The sequence below is a fragment of the Scyliorhinus torazame genome, chromosome 4, assembly GCF_047496885.1.
Source record: "Scyliorhinus torazame isolate Kashiwa2021f chromosome 4, sScyTor2.1, whole genome shotgun sequence".
NCBI lineage: Eukaryota > Metazoa > Chordata > Chondrichthyes > Carcharhiniformes > Scyliorhinidae > Scyliorhinus > Scyliorhinus torazame.
In genome coordinates this window covers 75,444,537-75,459,181 of record NC_092710.1, presented here as the reverse complement: position 1 = coordinate 75,459,181, position 14,645 = coordinate 75,444,537, and the positions used below count along the sequence as shown (strand labels likewise).

Genomic DNA, 14,645 nt, shown 5'->3' with positions numbered 1-14,645 from the left:
GTTTACTCTGGGATTGGTGTTCCCTGTAACTCCAGGTTTACTCTTGGATTGGTGTTCCCTGTAACTCCCGGTTTACTCTGGGATTGGTGTTCCCTGTAACTCCAGGTTTACTCAGGGAGTGGTGTTCCCTGTAACTCCAGGTTTACTCTGGGATTGGTGTTCCCTGTAACTCCCGGTTTACTCTGGGATTGGTGTTCTCTGTAACTCCCGGTTTACTCAGGGATTGGTGTTCCCTGTAACTCCTGGTTTACTCTGGGATTAGTGTTCCCTGTAACTCTAGGTTTACTCTGGGATTGGTGCTCCCTGTAACTCCCGGTTTACTCTGGGATTGGTGTTGCCTGTAACTCGTTTACCCTGGGATTTGTGTTCCCTGTAACTCTAGGTTTACTCTGGGATTGGTGCTCCCTGTAACTCCCGGTTTACTCAGGGAGTGGTGTTCCCTGTAACTCCAGGTTTACTCTGGGATTGGTGTTCCCTGTAACTCCCAGTTTACTCTGGGATTGGTGTTCCCTGTAACTCCCGGTTGACTCTGGGATTGGTGTTCCCTGTAACTCCAGGTTTTCTGTGCGATTGATGTTCCCTGTAACTCCAGGTTTACTCTGGGATTGGTGCTCCCTGTAACTCCAGGTTTACTCTCGGAGTGGTGTTCCCTGTAACTCCAAATTTACTCTGGAATTGATATTTCCTGTAATTCCTGGTTCACTCTGGGATTGGCGTTCCCTGTAACTCCTGGTTTACTCTGGGATTGGTGTTCCCTGTAACTCCCGGTTTACTCTGGGATTGGTGTTCCCTGGAACTCCCGGTTTACTCTGGGATTGGTGTTCCCTGGAACTCCCGGTTTACTCTGGGATTGGTGTTCCCTGGAACTCCAGGTTCACTCTGGGATTGGCGTTCCCTGTAACTCCATGTTTACACTGGGATTGGTGTTCCCTGGAACTCCCGGTTTACTCTGGGATTGGTGTTCCCTGTAACTCCATGTTTACACTGGGATTGGTGTTCCCTGGAACTCCCGGTTTACTCTGGGATTGGTGTTCCCTGGAACTCCCGGTTTACTCTGGGATTGGTGTTCCCTGTAACTCCATGTTTACACTGGGATTGGTGTTCCCTGTAACTCCATGTTTACACTGGGATTGGTGTTCCCTGTAACTCCATGTTTACACTGGGATTGGTGTTCCCTGTAACTCCAGGATTACTCTGGGATTGGTGTTCCCTGTAACTCCATGTTTACATTGGGATTGGTGTTCCCTGTAACTCCAGGTTTACTCTGGGATTGGATTTCTCTTGCACCAAAGTTCCTTTCTGCGTGCTGACGTCATGGATACAGCTCCTCCTCACGCAGCGTGATGACATCCCCAGCCGTCCGTTGGCCCTCCCCAGCGCGCTGACGTCACGCCGGCCCTCCAGCCCCACCCCATTCTCCTCCTTCTCCCCCCCCCTCCCCCTCCCAAGCGGCTACTACCGGTGCGCCTGCGCAGTTGCGGTACGGCGGACGGTTGGAACGAGCGGGCGTCGCGAGCGGGGAGTCAGGTAAAAACCGTTAAGGGCTCGTGAGGAGGGGGGGAAGGGGCGGGACCAGCTGCTCCCCACTGACCAATCCCCTTCAAACCCTTCATTGGCCAATCGCCTTCAGCAGCACCCCCTCCCCCAACTGCTCACTGGCCAATCCCCTTCCCCCCTTCAACCCCCCCCAACTGGATAATCCCCTCCCCCACTGACCAATCCCCCCTCCCCCACTGACCAATCCCCCCTCCCCCACTGACCAATTCCCCTACCCCCCACTGACCAATCCCCCCTCCCCCACTGACCAATCCCCCCTCCCCCACTGACCAATCCCCTCCCCCACTGACCAATCCCCTCCCCCACTGACCAATCCCCCCTCCCCCACTGACCAATCCCCCCTCCCCCACTGACCAATCCCCCCTCCCCCACTGACCAATCCCCTCCCCCACTGACCAATCCCCTCCCCCACTGACCAATCCCCTCCCCCACTGACCAATCCCCCCTCCCCCACTGACCAAAACCCCCTCCCCCACTGACCAATCCCCTCCCCCCCACTGACCAATCCCCTCCCCCACTGACCAATCCCCTCCCCCACTGACCAATCCCCCCTCCCCCACTGACCAATCCCCTCCCCCACTGACCAATCCCCCCTCCCCCACTGACCAATCCCCTCCCCCACTGACCAATCCCCCCTCCCCCACTGACCAATCCCCTCCCCCACTGACCAATCCCCTCCCCCACTGACCAATCCCCCCTCCCCACACTGACCAATCCCCCCTCCCCCACTGACCAATCCCCCCTCCCCCACTGACCAATCCCCTACCCCCACTGACCAATCCCCTCCCCCCCACTGACCAATCCCCTCCCCCACTGACCAATCCCCTCCCCCACTGACCAATCCCCCCTCCCCCACTGACCAATCCCCCCTCCCCCACTGACCAATCCCCCCTCCCCCACTGACCAATCCCCTACCCCCACTGACCAATCCCCTCCCCCCCACTGACCAATCCCCTCCCCCACTGACCAATCCCCTCCCCCACTGACCAATCCCTTCCCCCACTGACCAATCCCCTCCCCCACTGACCAATCCCCCATCCCCCCACTGACCAATCCCCTCCCCCCACTGACCAATCCCCCCTCCCCCACTGACCAATCCCCCCTCCCCCACTGACCAATCCCCCCTCCCCCCACTGACCAATCCCCTCCCCCCACTGACCAATCCCCTCCCCCCACTGACCAATTCCCCCTCCCCCACTGACCAATCCCCCCTCCCCCACTGACCAATCCCCTCCCCCACTGACCAATCCCCTCCCCCCCACTGACCAATCCCCTCCCCCCACTGACCAATCCCCTCCCCCCCACTGACCAATCCCCTCCCCCACACTGACCAATCCCCTCCCCCCCACTGACCAATCCCCCCTCCCCCACTGACCAATTCCCCCTCCCCCACTGACCAATCCCCCCTCCCCCACTGACCAATCCCCTCCCCCCACTGACCAATCCCCTCCCCCCCCCACTGACCAATCCCCTCCCCCCACTGACCAATCCCCCCTCCCCCACTGACCAATCCCCCCTCCCCCACTGACCAATCCCCTCCCCCCACTGACCAATCCCCCCTCCCCCACTGACCAATCCCCTCCCCCCACTGACCAATCCCCCCTCCCCCCACTGACCAATTCCCCCTCCTCCCACTGACCAATCCCCCCTCCCCCCACTGACCAATCCCCTCCCCCCACTGACCAATCCCCCCTCCCCCCACTGACCAATCCCCTCCCCCCACTGACTAATCCCCCCTCCCCCACTGACCAATCCCCCCTCCCCACACTGACCAATCCCCTCCCCCCACTGACCAATCCCCTCCCCCCACTGACCAATCCCCCCTCCCCCCACTGACCAATCCCCTCCCCCCACTGACCAATCCCCCCTCCCCCCACTGACCAATCCCCCCTCCCCCCACTGACCAATCCCCTCCCCCCACTGACCAATCCCCTCCCCCCACTGACCAATCCCCCCTTCCCCCCCACTGACCAATACCCCATCCCCCCACTGACCAGTCCCCCCTCCCCCCCCACTGACCAATCCCCTCCCCCCACTGACCAATCCCCTCCCCCCACTGACCAATCCCCTCCCCCCACTGACCAATCCCCCCTCCCCCACTGACCAATCCCCTCCCCCCACTGACCAATCCCCTCCCCCCACTGACCAATCCCCTCCCCCCACTGACCAATCCCCCCTCCCCCCACTGACCAATCCCCCCTCCCCCACTGACCAATCCCCTCCCCCCACTGACCAATCCCCCCTCCCCCCACTGACCAATCCCCCCTCCCCCCACTGACCAATCCCCTCCCCCCACTGACCAATCCCCTCCCCCCACTGACCAATCCCCTCCCCCCACTGAGCAATCCCCCCTCCCCCACTGACCAATCCTCATCCCCCACTGACCAATCCCCATCGCCCCCACTGACCAATCCCCCCCCACTGACCAATCCCCTCCCTCCACTGACCAATCCCACCCCCCCACTGACCAATCCCGCCCCCCACTGACCAATCCCCTTCTCCCCCACTGACCAAGCCCCCCTCACCCCCCCACTGACCAATCCCCTCCCCCTACTGACCAATCCCCTCCCCCTACTGACCAATCCCCCCTCCCCCACTGACCAATCCCCCCCCCCTACTGACCAATCCCCTCACCCCCACTGACCAATCCCCTCCCCCTACTGACCAATCCCCCCTCCCCCACTGACCAATCCCCTCCCCCTACTGACCAATCCCCTCCCCCTACTGACCAATCCCCTCCCCCTACTGACCAATCCCCTCACCCCCACTGACCAATCCCCCCCCCCTGACCAATCCCCTCACCCCCACTTACGGATCCCCTCCCCCCCCACTGACCAATCCCCATCCCACCCCACTGACCAATCCCCTCACCCCCCCCCACTGACCAATGCCCTCCCCCCTCCACTGACCCATCCCCTCACCCCCTCCACTGACCAACCCGCTCACCCCCCCATGACCAATCCCCTAACCCCCCTCCAATGACCAAGCCCCTCCCCCCCACTGACCAATTCCCTCACCCCCCCACTGACCAATCCCCTCACCCCCCCATTGACCAATCCCCTCACTCCCCCACTGACCAATCCCCTCACCCCCCCCCACTGAATAATCCCCTCACCCCCCCACTGACCAATCACCCCATCTCCCCTCCACTGACCAATCACCTCTCCCCCCCCCCCCACTGACCAATCCTGTCACCCACCCACTGACCAATCCCCTCCACCCACTCACTGCCTGTTGACCAATCCTCTTCACTCCTCCACTGACCAATCCCCTCTCTTCCACAAAATGACCAATCCCAACCTCACCCTTGCTGACCAATCCTGTGCTCACCTTTGTTGGATTTACCAATCGCGACAGTCCTGGGACCGACATGAATCTTTCTATGGCGCTCAATATCATCATCCGGGAGAAGGTGCGATGGTTTTGAGGCAACAGTGCTAACCACTGCGTCACCTTGCCGCTTCTGGGAATTTTTTATCTTAAAAAAGTAAAATATACTGTGAAGGGCTGAATTGACAAATTTGACCATATAATGGCAGCTGGTCATTTTTCACTTCGAAGAGTTGATCACTGTTACCTGTTAAAAGGAAAATAAGAGTTGGGAAGGGGTGGGAGGAATTTGTTGTTTATTATTAGCACTGCTGCCTCACGGCGCCGAGGTTCCAGGTTCGATCCCGGCTCCGGGTCACTGTCCGCGTGGAGTTTGCACATTCTCCCCGTGTCTGCGCGGGGTTTCACCCCCACAACCCAAAGATGTGCAGGCTAGGTGGATTGGCCACGCTAAATTGCCCCTTAATTGGAAAACAAAGATATAAAAAGTCTGTAAGACCAATAATAATAATAATAATCGCTTATTGTCACGAGTAGGCTTCATTGAAGTTACTGTGAAAAGCCCCTGGTCGCCACATTCCGGCGCCTGTTCGGGGAGGCCGTTACGGGTGGAGAAAATGATTTCCATTCTATTAACATCCGCCTAAGAGCAATCAGTGAGGCGAATGCTAGAACATCAGCTCCTGCCCTTGTCGGCAACTCTGGTCGATCCAAAACCCCGAATATGGCTTTTAGAGGACAGAGATTCAGTTTAATTTGTCGAATGGCCGACATGGTGCTGAAGAAAGTGACCCAAAAACACACGAGTTCAGGACTTGCCCAGAACATATGTAAGTGATTGGCAGGGCCCCTTATTTATCTTTATGGGTGGCATGGTAGCACCGTGGTTAGCACCGTTGCTTCATAGCTCCAGGGTCCCGGGTTCGATTCCCGGCTTGGGTCACTGTCTGTGTGGAGTCTGCACGTTCTCCCCGTGTCTGCGTGGGTTTCCTCCGGCTGCTCCGGTTTCCTCCCACAAGTCCCGAAAGACGCGCTGTTAGGTGAATTGGACATTCTGAATTCTCTCTCTGTGTACCCGAACAGGCGCCGGAATGTGGCGACTAGGGGCTTTTCACAGTAATTTCATTGCAGTGTTAATGTTAGCCTACTTGTCACACTATTCAAGATTATTATTATTAATCTTCCACTTCTACAAACATTTTACTCACTTTGAACTTAGTTAAGTGCACAACAAATTAATTGTATCAGTCCTAATCTAGCACATGATGAAGTTGAATTTATCCTTTGCAGAATTCCACACAAAATCCCATCTTCTGCTCAGAGTCCAGCTCTTCTTCCCATTTGGCTTTGATTTTAAGTCAGGATGCAGCGTCCTCTGCAATAAGTCCTCTCTAAATCCCAGATGTATTTCCTTCCTTCCCCGTTAACGGTAGAATTCTTTCCAATAACAAAGAAGGTGGTATCATCGGAAAAGATGAAAAAAATATTTTTTTGCGAATTCACTGTGGAATTTCTAACCACTGTTCCCGTTTATATTCTCCAGGGAGTCACTGCAACACACTTGCGTCGAAGATTTGGAATCCGCGGGGGTCCCTACCTGGCGCATAGGTTGAAGGGCTGCGGTTCGAGGAGTCGCTGTGATGCTCTTACGTTGAAGAGGCAGGGTGTACTGCAACCTAGACGCGGTGTAATAATTTGGGAGTCAAGAGTTTGCTGGAATCGCTCTGATGCACATGTGTTGAAGAGTGTTATCACGTTGGAATTGCTACGGTGCACTTGAGGTTGAAGAGTGGGAGTTGGCACTTAGCCTTGAAACGGTGGGGTTTTGCGAGTTGCTGCCCTGTCCTTCGGTTGAAGATCTGTGGCTTGGGGAGTTGCCACGGCGCTGTTACGTTGGAGGGTCGGCATTCTCTGAGATCGCGACGGCACTCTTACACTGGAGAGTCTGGGTCGTCTGAAATTGCGACGGCGCTCTTACGTTGGAGAGCCGGGGCGCAGGGCAGTCGCTACGGCGCTCTTGCATTGGTGATGAGTCACAAGACCGGAAGATGAAAGGGTTCGTGGAGTCTGTGCCCTTTGTTGGCCGAGGGGTCGAAGTGGGCGGGAGGAGGGGCCGAGTGGGCATGAGGTTGCGAGGGAGGTCACCCGTGCATTCCCTCTTCCCGATAGGGTCGTAGAGCTATACAGCACAGGAAGAGGCCCTTCGGCCCACCGTGTCTGTGCCGGCCATCAAGCACCTATCCTAATCCCACTTTCCCCTATCCTAATCCCACTTTCCAGCACTTGGCCCAAAGCCTTGTGGTGCTGTGGCGTTTCGAGTGTTCATCTAAATGCTTCTTCAATGTTGTGAGGGTTCCGCCTCTACCATTCTTTCGGGCAGTGGGTTCCAGATTCCCAACCACTCTCTGGGTGAAAAATCTTTCCTCTAATCCCCTCTAAATCTCCTGCCCCTTACCTTAAATCAGTGCCCCCTGGTTATTGACCCCTCTACTAAGGGGAAAAAATACCTTCCTATCCACCCAATCTATGTCCCTCATCATTTTATACACTTCAATCAGGTCACCCTCAGCCTTCTCTGCTTTAAGGAGAACAATCCCAGTCTATCCAGCCTCTCCACATAGCTGAGACGCTCCAGCCCAGCAACATCCTGGTAAATCTCCTCTGCACCCTCTGTCGTGCAATCACATCCTTCCTATAGTGTGGTGACCAGAACCGTACAGGGAACTCTAACTGGGACCCAACCAGCATTTTATACATCTCCATCATAACCTTCCTGCTCCTATATTCTACGAGGGCAGCAAGGTAGCACAGTGGTTAGCACAATTGCTTCACAGCTCCAGGGTCCCAGGTTCGATTCCGGCTTGGGTCACTGTCTGTGCGGAGTCTGCACATCCTCCCCGTGTGTGCGTGGGTTTCCTCCGGGTGCTCCGGTTTCCTCCCACAGTCCAAAGATGTGCAGGTTATGTGGATTGGCCGTGCTAAATTGCCCTTAGCATCCCCCCAAAAAAGTTTAGGTGGGGTTCCGGGGATAGGGTGGAGGTGTGGGGGGATAGGGTGGAGGTGTGGGTTTAGGTAGGGTGCTCCTTCCAAGGCCGGTGCAGACTCGATGGGCCAAATGGCCTCCTTCTGCACGGCAAATGAATAAAGGCAAGTTTCCCAAATGTCATCTTAACCACCTTACCTACTTGGCCTGCTGCTTTCAGGGGTCAATGTGCATGCATCCCAAGAGCACTCTGGTGCTCTGCATTTCATGGCGTCCTACTGTTGATTGTGCATTCCTTTACCTTGTTAGTCCTCTCAAAATGCATCGGCTCATACTTTTCAGGATTAAATTACATTTGCTGCTGTTCTGCCTGTCTGACCAGCCCGCCTATATTATCCTAACTCTCTCTCTGACACACTAACATGATCTTGTGTTGTTTTCAGGCAGCAGAACACTTCAGGAGGGGAGGAGGCCTCACTCCACCTGCAGGAAGGTAGGCCATACGTTTCCACCACTGCTCTCTCTACCTTGCTTTCCCCATCCCTGAGAACATGCTGTGACAATGTGCAAGCGCATGTTTGTGTGTGTCTGCGTGTGTGAGTGTAGTGTTACGACACCCTGGGCCAGTGCAACGTCCACCCCATTCACAAATACCTCAACCCTCATTGAGCTCCTTGGAGGGAAAAACAAATCATTCCCCAGTAAGAGAGAGAGTCCCTTAAAATTGTGATGGGTTTGGATATATTACTTGAGGAAAATGGGGTAACTTTCCCCTCAGACACACAACCAACATATCTCTCATCTACCTCATTCCTCACACCTACTCCCACAGCAGTGTTCACCTCAGGTCTCTTTGGTCCGGTTAACGCTACAGTCTTGTTGCTAATTGTGTTCTCTCTTAATTTGGCTCTGTTTAATTACGTTTGCTCAAGAGTTGCCAGGTATCTTCCGACACCGCCACAAGGTTCAGAACCGAATACTGATCAAAGACTCGATACACCAGTTAGTAAGTTCAAAAGCGATGCTCATTTATTTACACACAATCAAATATATTCATGCATAAAACTATACAACCTAAACTATCACTACTGCTAAAAGCCTATACATATCTTTGGGCGCCCACTCAGTCAGAAGAACAATGGCCGTTGCTCGGTTCTGAGGCTGCTGGGTTGAGCTGTTTACAGGATAGCAACTAGGAGCGTCTATCTCGTAGCGTGCGTTGACTTGGAACGTACTTGGTCTGGAGCAGCTTTGGCAGGTCCCTCCTTGCTGAGAGCCAAGGCCAAGAGAGCGATTCTCTCTCGGGGAATCCTTTTTATACCCAAAAGGGACTTTGCGCGCTTTCGGGCGGGCCTTGAACTTGGCCCCAATTAATTGGGCCGTTTCCCAATCGTTCCTATCGATTTTCCTCCAATAGAGGGGTGGGTTCCCTGGTTGCTGGGCGTGTCCTAGGTGGCCGTTGGTTTGCTTTGTTTTAGCCTCCTCTGGCGCCGGGGTGCCTGTCTTGGCATTGTTTACCTAAATGTTGCCTTTTGTTCCCGGGGATGGCTCATTAATATGGAAATGGTTCTGCAGTACCGGTCCTGTCTGAGAGCTACAGCTCTAATCACCAGACAGACCTTGCACCTGCTTGCTTTCTCGGTATTGTCCATTTTCCCGGCACTCTTTGCAAAGTGTCCATTTTGTAATCGGGACGTGGCCACCCCAGATGGCTACAGTCTGCACCGTAGTATTCTCCCCTACGAACCCCCACAAGTCCCATGGGCATTCCCTGCAACTTCCGACATGCTGACCGAACGTGTCCCACCTTGCTGCAATGGTGACACCCAGGCTTCCAAGTCTCACTACCCCCCCCCCAGCACCTTCCTGCTCTGAGGAGGAGATCTCAGAACATTCCCAGCTATCCATTCCCTACCTCGGCTACCTGCCTTCCTCCCACTCTCCCACTTCCTATCCTTTTCAAAATCATGGGGGTGATGGAACAAAGGTTTACATTTATGGATTAGCTCGTAATCGTCAGCCATAATTGCTGTTTGCCGAGAAGTTTGTACCCTCTGATCTTCAACATGGGTTCTTATTGTCAAAGGTAAGGAATTCTTAAACTCCTCCAAGAGATGACCTCTCAACCTCATAAGTAGTTGCAACTCCCAATGCCTGTACCCATCTAATAAAATTGTTCAGCTTAACCCTTTCAAATTCTGCATAATCTGTCCCGGCCGTCTCCTTAAATTCCGAAATCCTTGCTATGCTTCAGGAACCAATTCATGTGCATCCAGAACAGCCGTTTGACCGTGCCAGAATCCTTAGACTCCTGCTTTATCAGGGCAACATAAACCTCCTGTGCTCGCCCCGTCTATTTACTCTGCAGGGGGAATGTCCTCTTTGCTTTGGCCACTCCATTTGGGTTTCTATTTTCTCAAAAGCTCTGAAGAACATTTCTATTTCCTTTTCTTCGGAATTTTGGGAGAGCTTGTATAATCTTAAACATATCGACATTGAGTTCTGTCTAAGACTAGGTTCCTCTTTGTGTTCCGGCTACTTCCCACCCATTGCCAGTACTCTAAACTGCAAACTCTCGCCTTTTCTTGTTCCTCTCTCTTCTGTTTCCTTTCTTCTCTCTCTCTTATTCTCTTTCTTTTCTCTTTTTCTTCTTCCTCTCTGTCTCTCTCTTTCCTCTCTCCTTATTTAACATCTTAATTTCTCCCTTTTTGCTACATTTCCATTTCTATTCATTTTAATTCCTTTTCATGTTCTAACTGCGACTGAACCCTCTCCAGCTTAATTTTCCCACCAGAAGACGTCCCCAATGCTGCACCACCTCGTGGGGACCCCTGTAGCATCCCCGTCAAATTGAAACGTTTCGCACCATTTCCTCCGCTTTCATAGCTCAAAGTGGTGTATCTATTTTTATTTCACCTGCCAATGCGATAGCGGGTCTTTGTGAAGCCCATTAAGTAAACCAGTGAAGAAAATGCTCAGCAGCTCCCAGAGCCATTGTGTTATATCACGACAAACCTGGTGTCTCTTTGTAATTTACGCTTGAAACCAAATTTGCCGCCTAACGTTCCGAGATCCCGGACGAGCCCCCAATTTATGTCACCGAGATAAGAAAATTTGTCATAAAACGGCCACCGATCCTCCGTTTAGCTGGGGGCTAGCAGCCGAGCAGCGCAGAGCACCTGGTGCTAGCTGCCGAAAGGGACCGGAGAATTGCCGGGTCCGTGTCCGCCCATGCGCACAGCGGCGGCCTGCAGCGGCCATGCCGTGCAACATGGCGCCGGCTGCTTGCGGACCCGACCTGCAAAATAGTGCTCCCCCTTTGACCGGCTCGCGCGCCTCGGACCACCCCCCCCCCAACAGTGCCCCTGACGACAAAGCCCACCCTGCCCGCGGATCGGCCCTCCTCCTCCGACTGGCGGCGCTGGACTGAGTCCGCAGCTGCCACGCCGAGTTTCCGACCGATGACACTGCGCGCGACCGATGCCGCCGGAACTCGGCCGGTCGGGGGCGGAGCATGGGGGTGGGGGGGGGGGGGGGGGGGGGGGGGCGGTGGGTGGCGGGGGGGGGGGCCTCAGGCAACATCCTGAGGCCGTCGGGTGGGCGCGGAGCATCACGAAAGTGGTCGAAAACGGGCATTCTCCGGCCGAACGTGATTTCGGCAACCAGAGAGTCCCGCCCCAGAGATGTGACCGCCCAGGCTTCAGACGTCAAAACGAAAGTAAGACCTGGTCTCACTGAGGAACATTCCAGAGACAGCACAACCAATCACGGCCTGTCGCCAAGAGAAACCGGCTGACGGGAACAGCTCATTGCCACCAGCCAAGCCGGTCAGTCCAGGTCATCACTGACATCAGGTCAAACAGCACATCCTGCTGGAGTTTCCGGTTTTAAATTAAAGGAAAGCTGCTTGGTCCGAAAGGCATTAATCACCCATCACAAGAAATGGTAATCGCGAAAAATAACAGAAATTAGAACGAGAAAAAGAGAACAGACAGGGATTAAACAGGAGGACCCTTACAGTATGCATGTGCGTACATGCATGTGTGTGTGTGTACGTGCATGCCTGCACATGTATGCATGCGTGTGTGTGTGTGCACGCATGTGAGTGAAAGTGCATGTGTGTATGAGCATGTATGTATGTACATGTACACACGTGTGTGTGCCCATGTGTATGTGTACATGCATGTGTGGGACTCTGTATAGCCCCCGAATGCGTACTGAGCTGTTGGTCATTGTACTTCCCGAGCACCAGTTGTATTGTGTGTTTCTCCCACTCTTTCAGGGGGAGTTCCGCAGGAGGAGGACCAGGGTGCCCCGAGCATCGCCAGCGTCCAGTCCCAAGGCTCCTTCACCACAGACCCTGCAGTGCGATATATCTTCCGTACTGACAACAGTGGAGGGCAGGTACGGAATGATGTGTGCGCGCGTATGTCCTGGAGCGTATCCGGGGTAGGCGCGGCCTGCATTTTAACTAGGTGCATCACGCACGCCGCAATAAGAGGTTGAATAATCTGGCCAGGCCAGTAAACATTGGGTATTTAATACTGATGGCTACGGAGGAGAAGGTACCTTTCGGAAACCGTGCATTGCAATGTAAGGCCATCGGAGATGGAGCGAGGGTGGTGTAGCGGGGAGCCAGTGGGGAGAGAATCTAAAACCTAATCCTTTACGAGCTTTCTCTCTCTGTCATTCGTCACACTCTAGCAGGTGACCTATCGTGTTATTCAGGTGACCGATGCCCCATTGGATGTACAGAATGAGGGCACGGCAGCAGTGAGTGTACTGGCTACAGCACCCGGATTCTCACCCACATCGCAGGCCATGACACAGGTAACAGAGCAACCCTGTATCTAACCCCGTGCTGTACCTGTCCTGGGAGTGTTTGATGGGGACAGTGTAGAGGGAGCTTTACTCTGTATCTAACCCCATGCTGTACCTGTCCTGGGAGTGTTTGATGGGGACAGTGTAGAGGGAGCTTTACTCTGTATCTAACCCCGTGCTGTACCTGTCCTGGGAGTGTTTGATGGGGACAGTGTAGAGGGAGCTTTACTCTGTATCTAACCCCGTGCTGTACCTGTCCTGGGAGTGTTTGATGGGGACAGTGTAGAGGGAACTTTACTCTGTATCTAACCCCGTGCTGTACCTGTCCTGGTAGTGTTTGATGGGGACAATGTGGAGGGAGATTTACTCTGTATCTAACCCCGTGCTGTACCTGTCCTGGGAGTGTTTGACGGGGACAGTGTAGAGGGAGATTTACTCTGTATCTAACCCCGTGCTGTACCTGTCCTGGGAGTGTTTGATGGGGACAATGTGGAGGGGGTTTTACTCTGTATCTAACCCCGTGCTGTACCTGTCCTGGGAGTGTTTGATGGGGACAGTGTAGAGGGAGTTTTACTCTGTATCTAACCCCGTGCTGTACCTGTCCTGGGAGTGTTTGATGGGGACAGTGTAGAGGGAGTTTTACTCTGTATCTAACCCCGTGCTGTACCTGTCCTGGGAGTGTTTGATGGGGACAGTGTAGAGGGAGCTTTACTCTGTATCTAACCCCATGCTGTACCTGTCCTGGGAGTGTTTGATGGGGACAGTGTAGAGGGAGATTTGTTCTGTATCTAACCCCGTGCTGTACCTGTCCTGGGAGTGTTTGATGGGGACTGTTGTTGACTTCTTTATTTCTATGTGAACCACAAGCTGTTGCTTTTTTGACCGAATGACCACACAACCAGTATATTAGTCCAAAAGACAGTTTATTAACAACCACACTTGTTTTATATGCAATGAATCACGCGGCTACGCTCTAAACTAAACCTAATAACGAAGATAACCTTTCCTTAACTTCGGGGTGACGGCTCTGTGCAGGAGATGAGGCCTTTATCTGTGTCCATGTGGGTCAGTTGGAAGTCGCCAGGTTCGTCTCGGCTGGGCTCGTCCTTCAGGTAGCGATCGCGGGATCTTGGACTTGGCTGGTTGATATGCTGCAATTGGTCGCACACAGGCCGGTCCTAAAGAGGCCGATCCTTAGTGCGCAGGGCTTCTTATCCTTCTCCTCTTTCGCGCCCTTATGGGCGGTCCTAACTCCAGCTCCAGTGGATCGATAGGGTTTCGATCACCCTCATTGATCCTGGCCAATTGGGAACGGATACGTCGGTGGCTGGGCGGGTCCCAGCTATCATTGTCCTAGACACGTAGGCCTTTCCAAATAAGGGGAAGTGGCGCCGGTTAGTCTGTTACTGCTGGAGCTCCTTGATTCAAACTCTATTGTCCTGGGGGAAATGGTGATTGACTTTTAATGGTTGCAAGTTTTGGTCATGTCTGGCTTCTTTGAGCAATACACAGAGGCTCTGTACTTGCCTGTGTCCAAGTTGGCCACAATTCCCATGGGCTTTTGCAGGTGGCCATCTTAGATGGCTACATTCTGTCCTCTTGATCCTGAACACGAAGCGTGGTGGATCACAGTATCAATCCCATATCTGTCTTGTTGGTTTGGTCACTCGTTAGGTCAGTTCAGGTCCTACTCTGCTCTGTCCTAAAGTCATTGCACAATCTTACCTAATTCATTATTACATACAGTCATTAAATCAATTCACTACTAATAGCTATTTTATTCCGAAAATTGGATTCATATCAAACATTTTAAATTAAATTAATATAAAAGTTGGTTTCTAACTAAACTTTCTAAACTCCACTCCTGCTGCTGCTTCGACATGACAAACTTATTTACAACATTAAATTCTAAAACAGCAGCACCACATTCCTTCTTATCCCATTTCATCATTAC

The 14,645-nt window shown here is 53.6% G+C and overlaps 1 protein-coding gene across 2 annotated transcripts in view; it reads left to right on the top strand.

Annotated features, from left to right (window-relative positions):
• The first annotated feature begins 1,404 nt into the window (after nt 1–1,404).
• LOC140410306 (upstream stimulatory factor 1-like) overlaps nt 1,405–14,645 on the top strand; it is a 154,120-nt gene continuing 140,879 nt past the window's right edge. Inside the window, exons 1-5 of one of the 2 annotated variants that reach the window (XM_072498287.1) lie at nt 1,405–1,527; nt 6,431–6,943; nt 8,314–8,363; nt 12,153–12,274; nt 12,575–12,700. In XM_072498287.1, the coding sequence (XP_072354388.1) occupies nt 6,936–6,943; nt 8,314–8,363; nt 12,153–12,274; nt 12,575–12,700 (306 nt within the window). In that variant the 5' untranslated portion in view covers nt 1,405–1,527; nt 6,431–6,935. Of the gene's footprint in view, nt 1,528–4,803; nt 4,970–6,430; nt 6,944–8,313; nt 8,364–12,152; nt 12,275–12,574; nt 12,701–14,645 lie in introns of those variants that run through there. The other variant, XM_072498288.1, reaches the window with a different exon arrangement.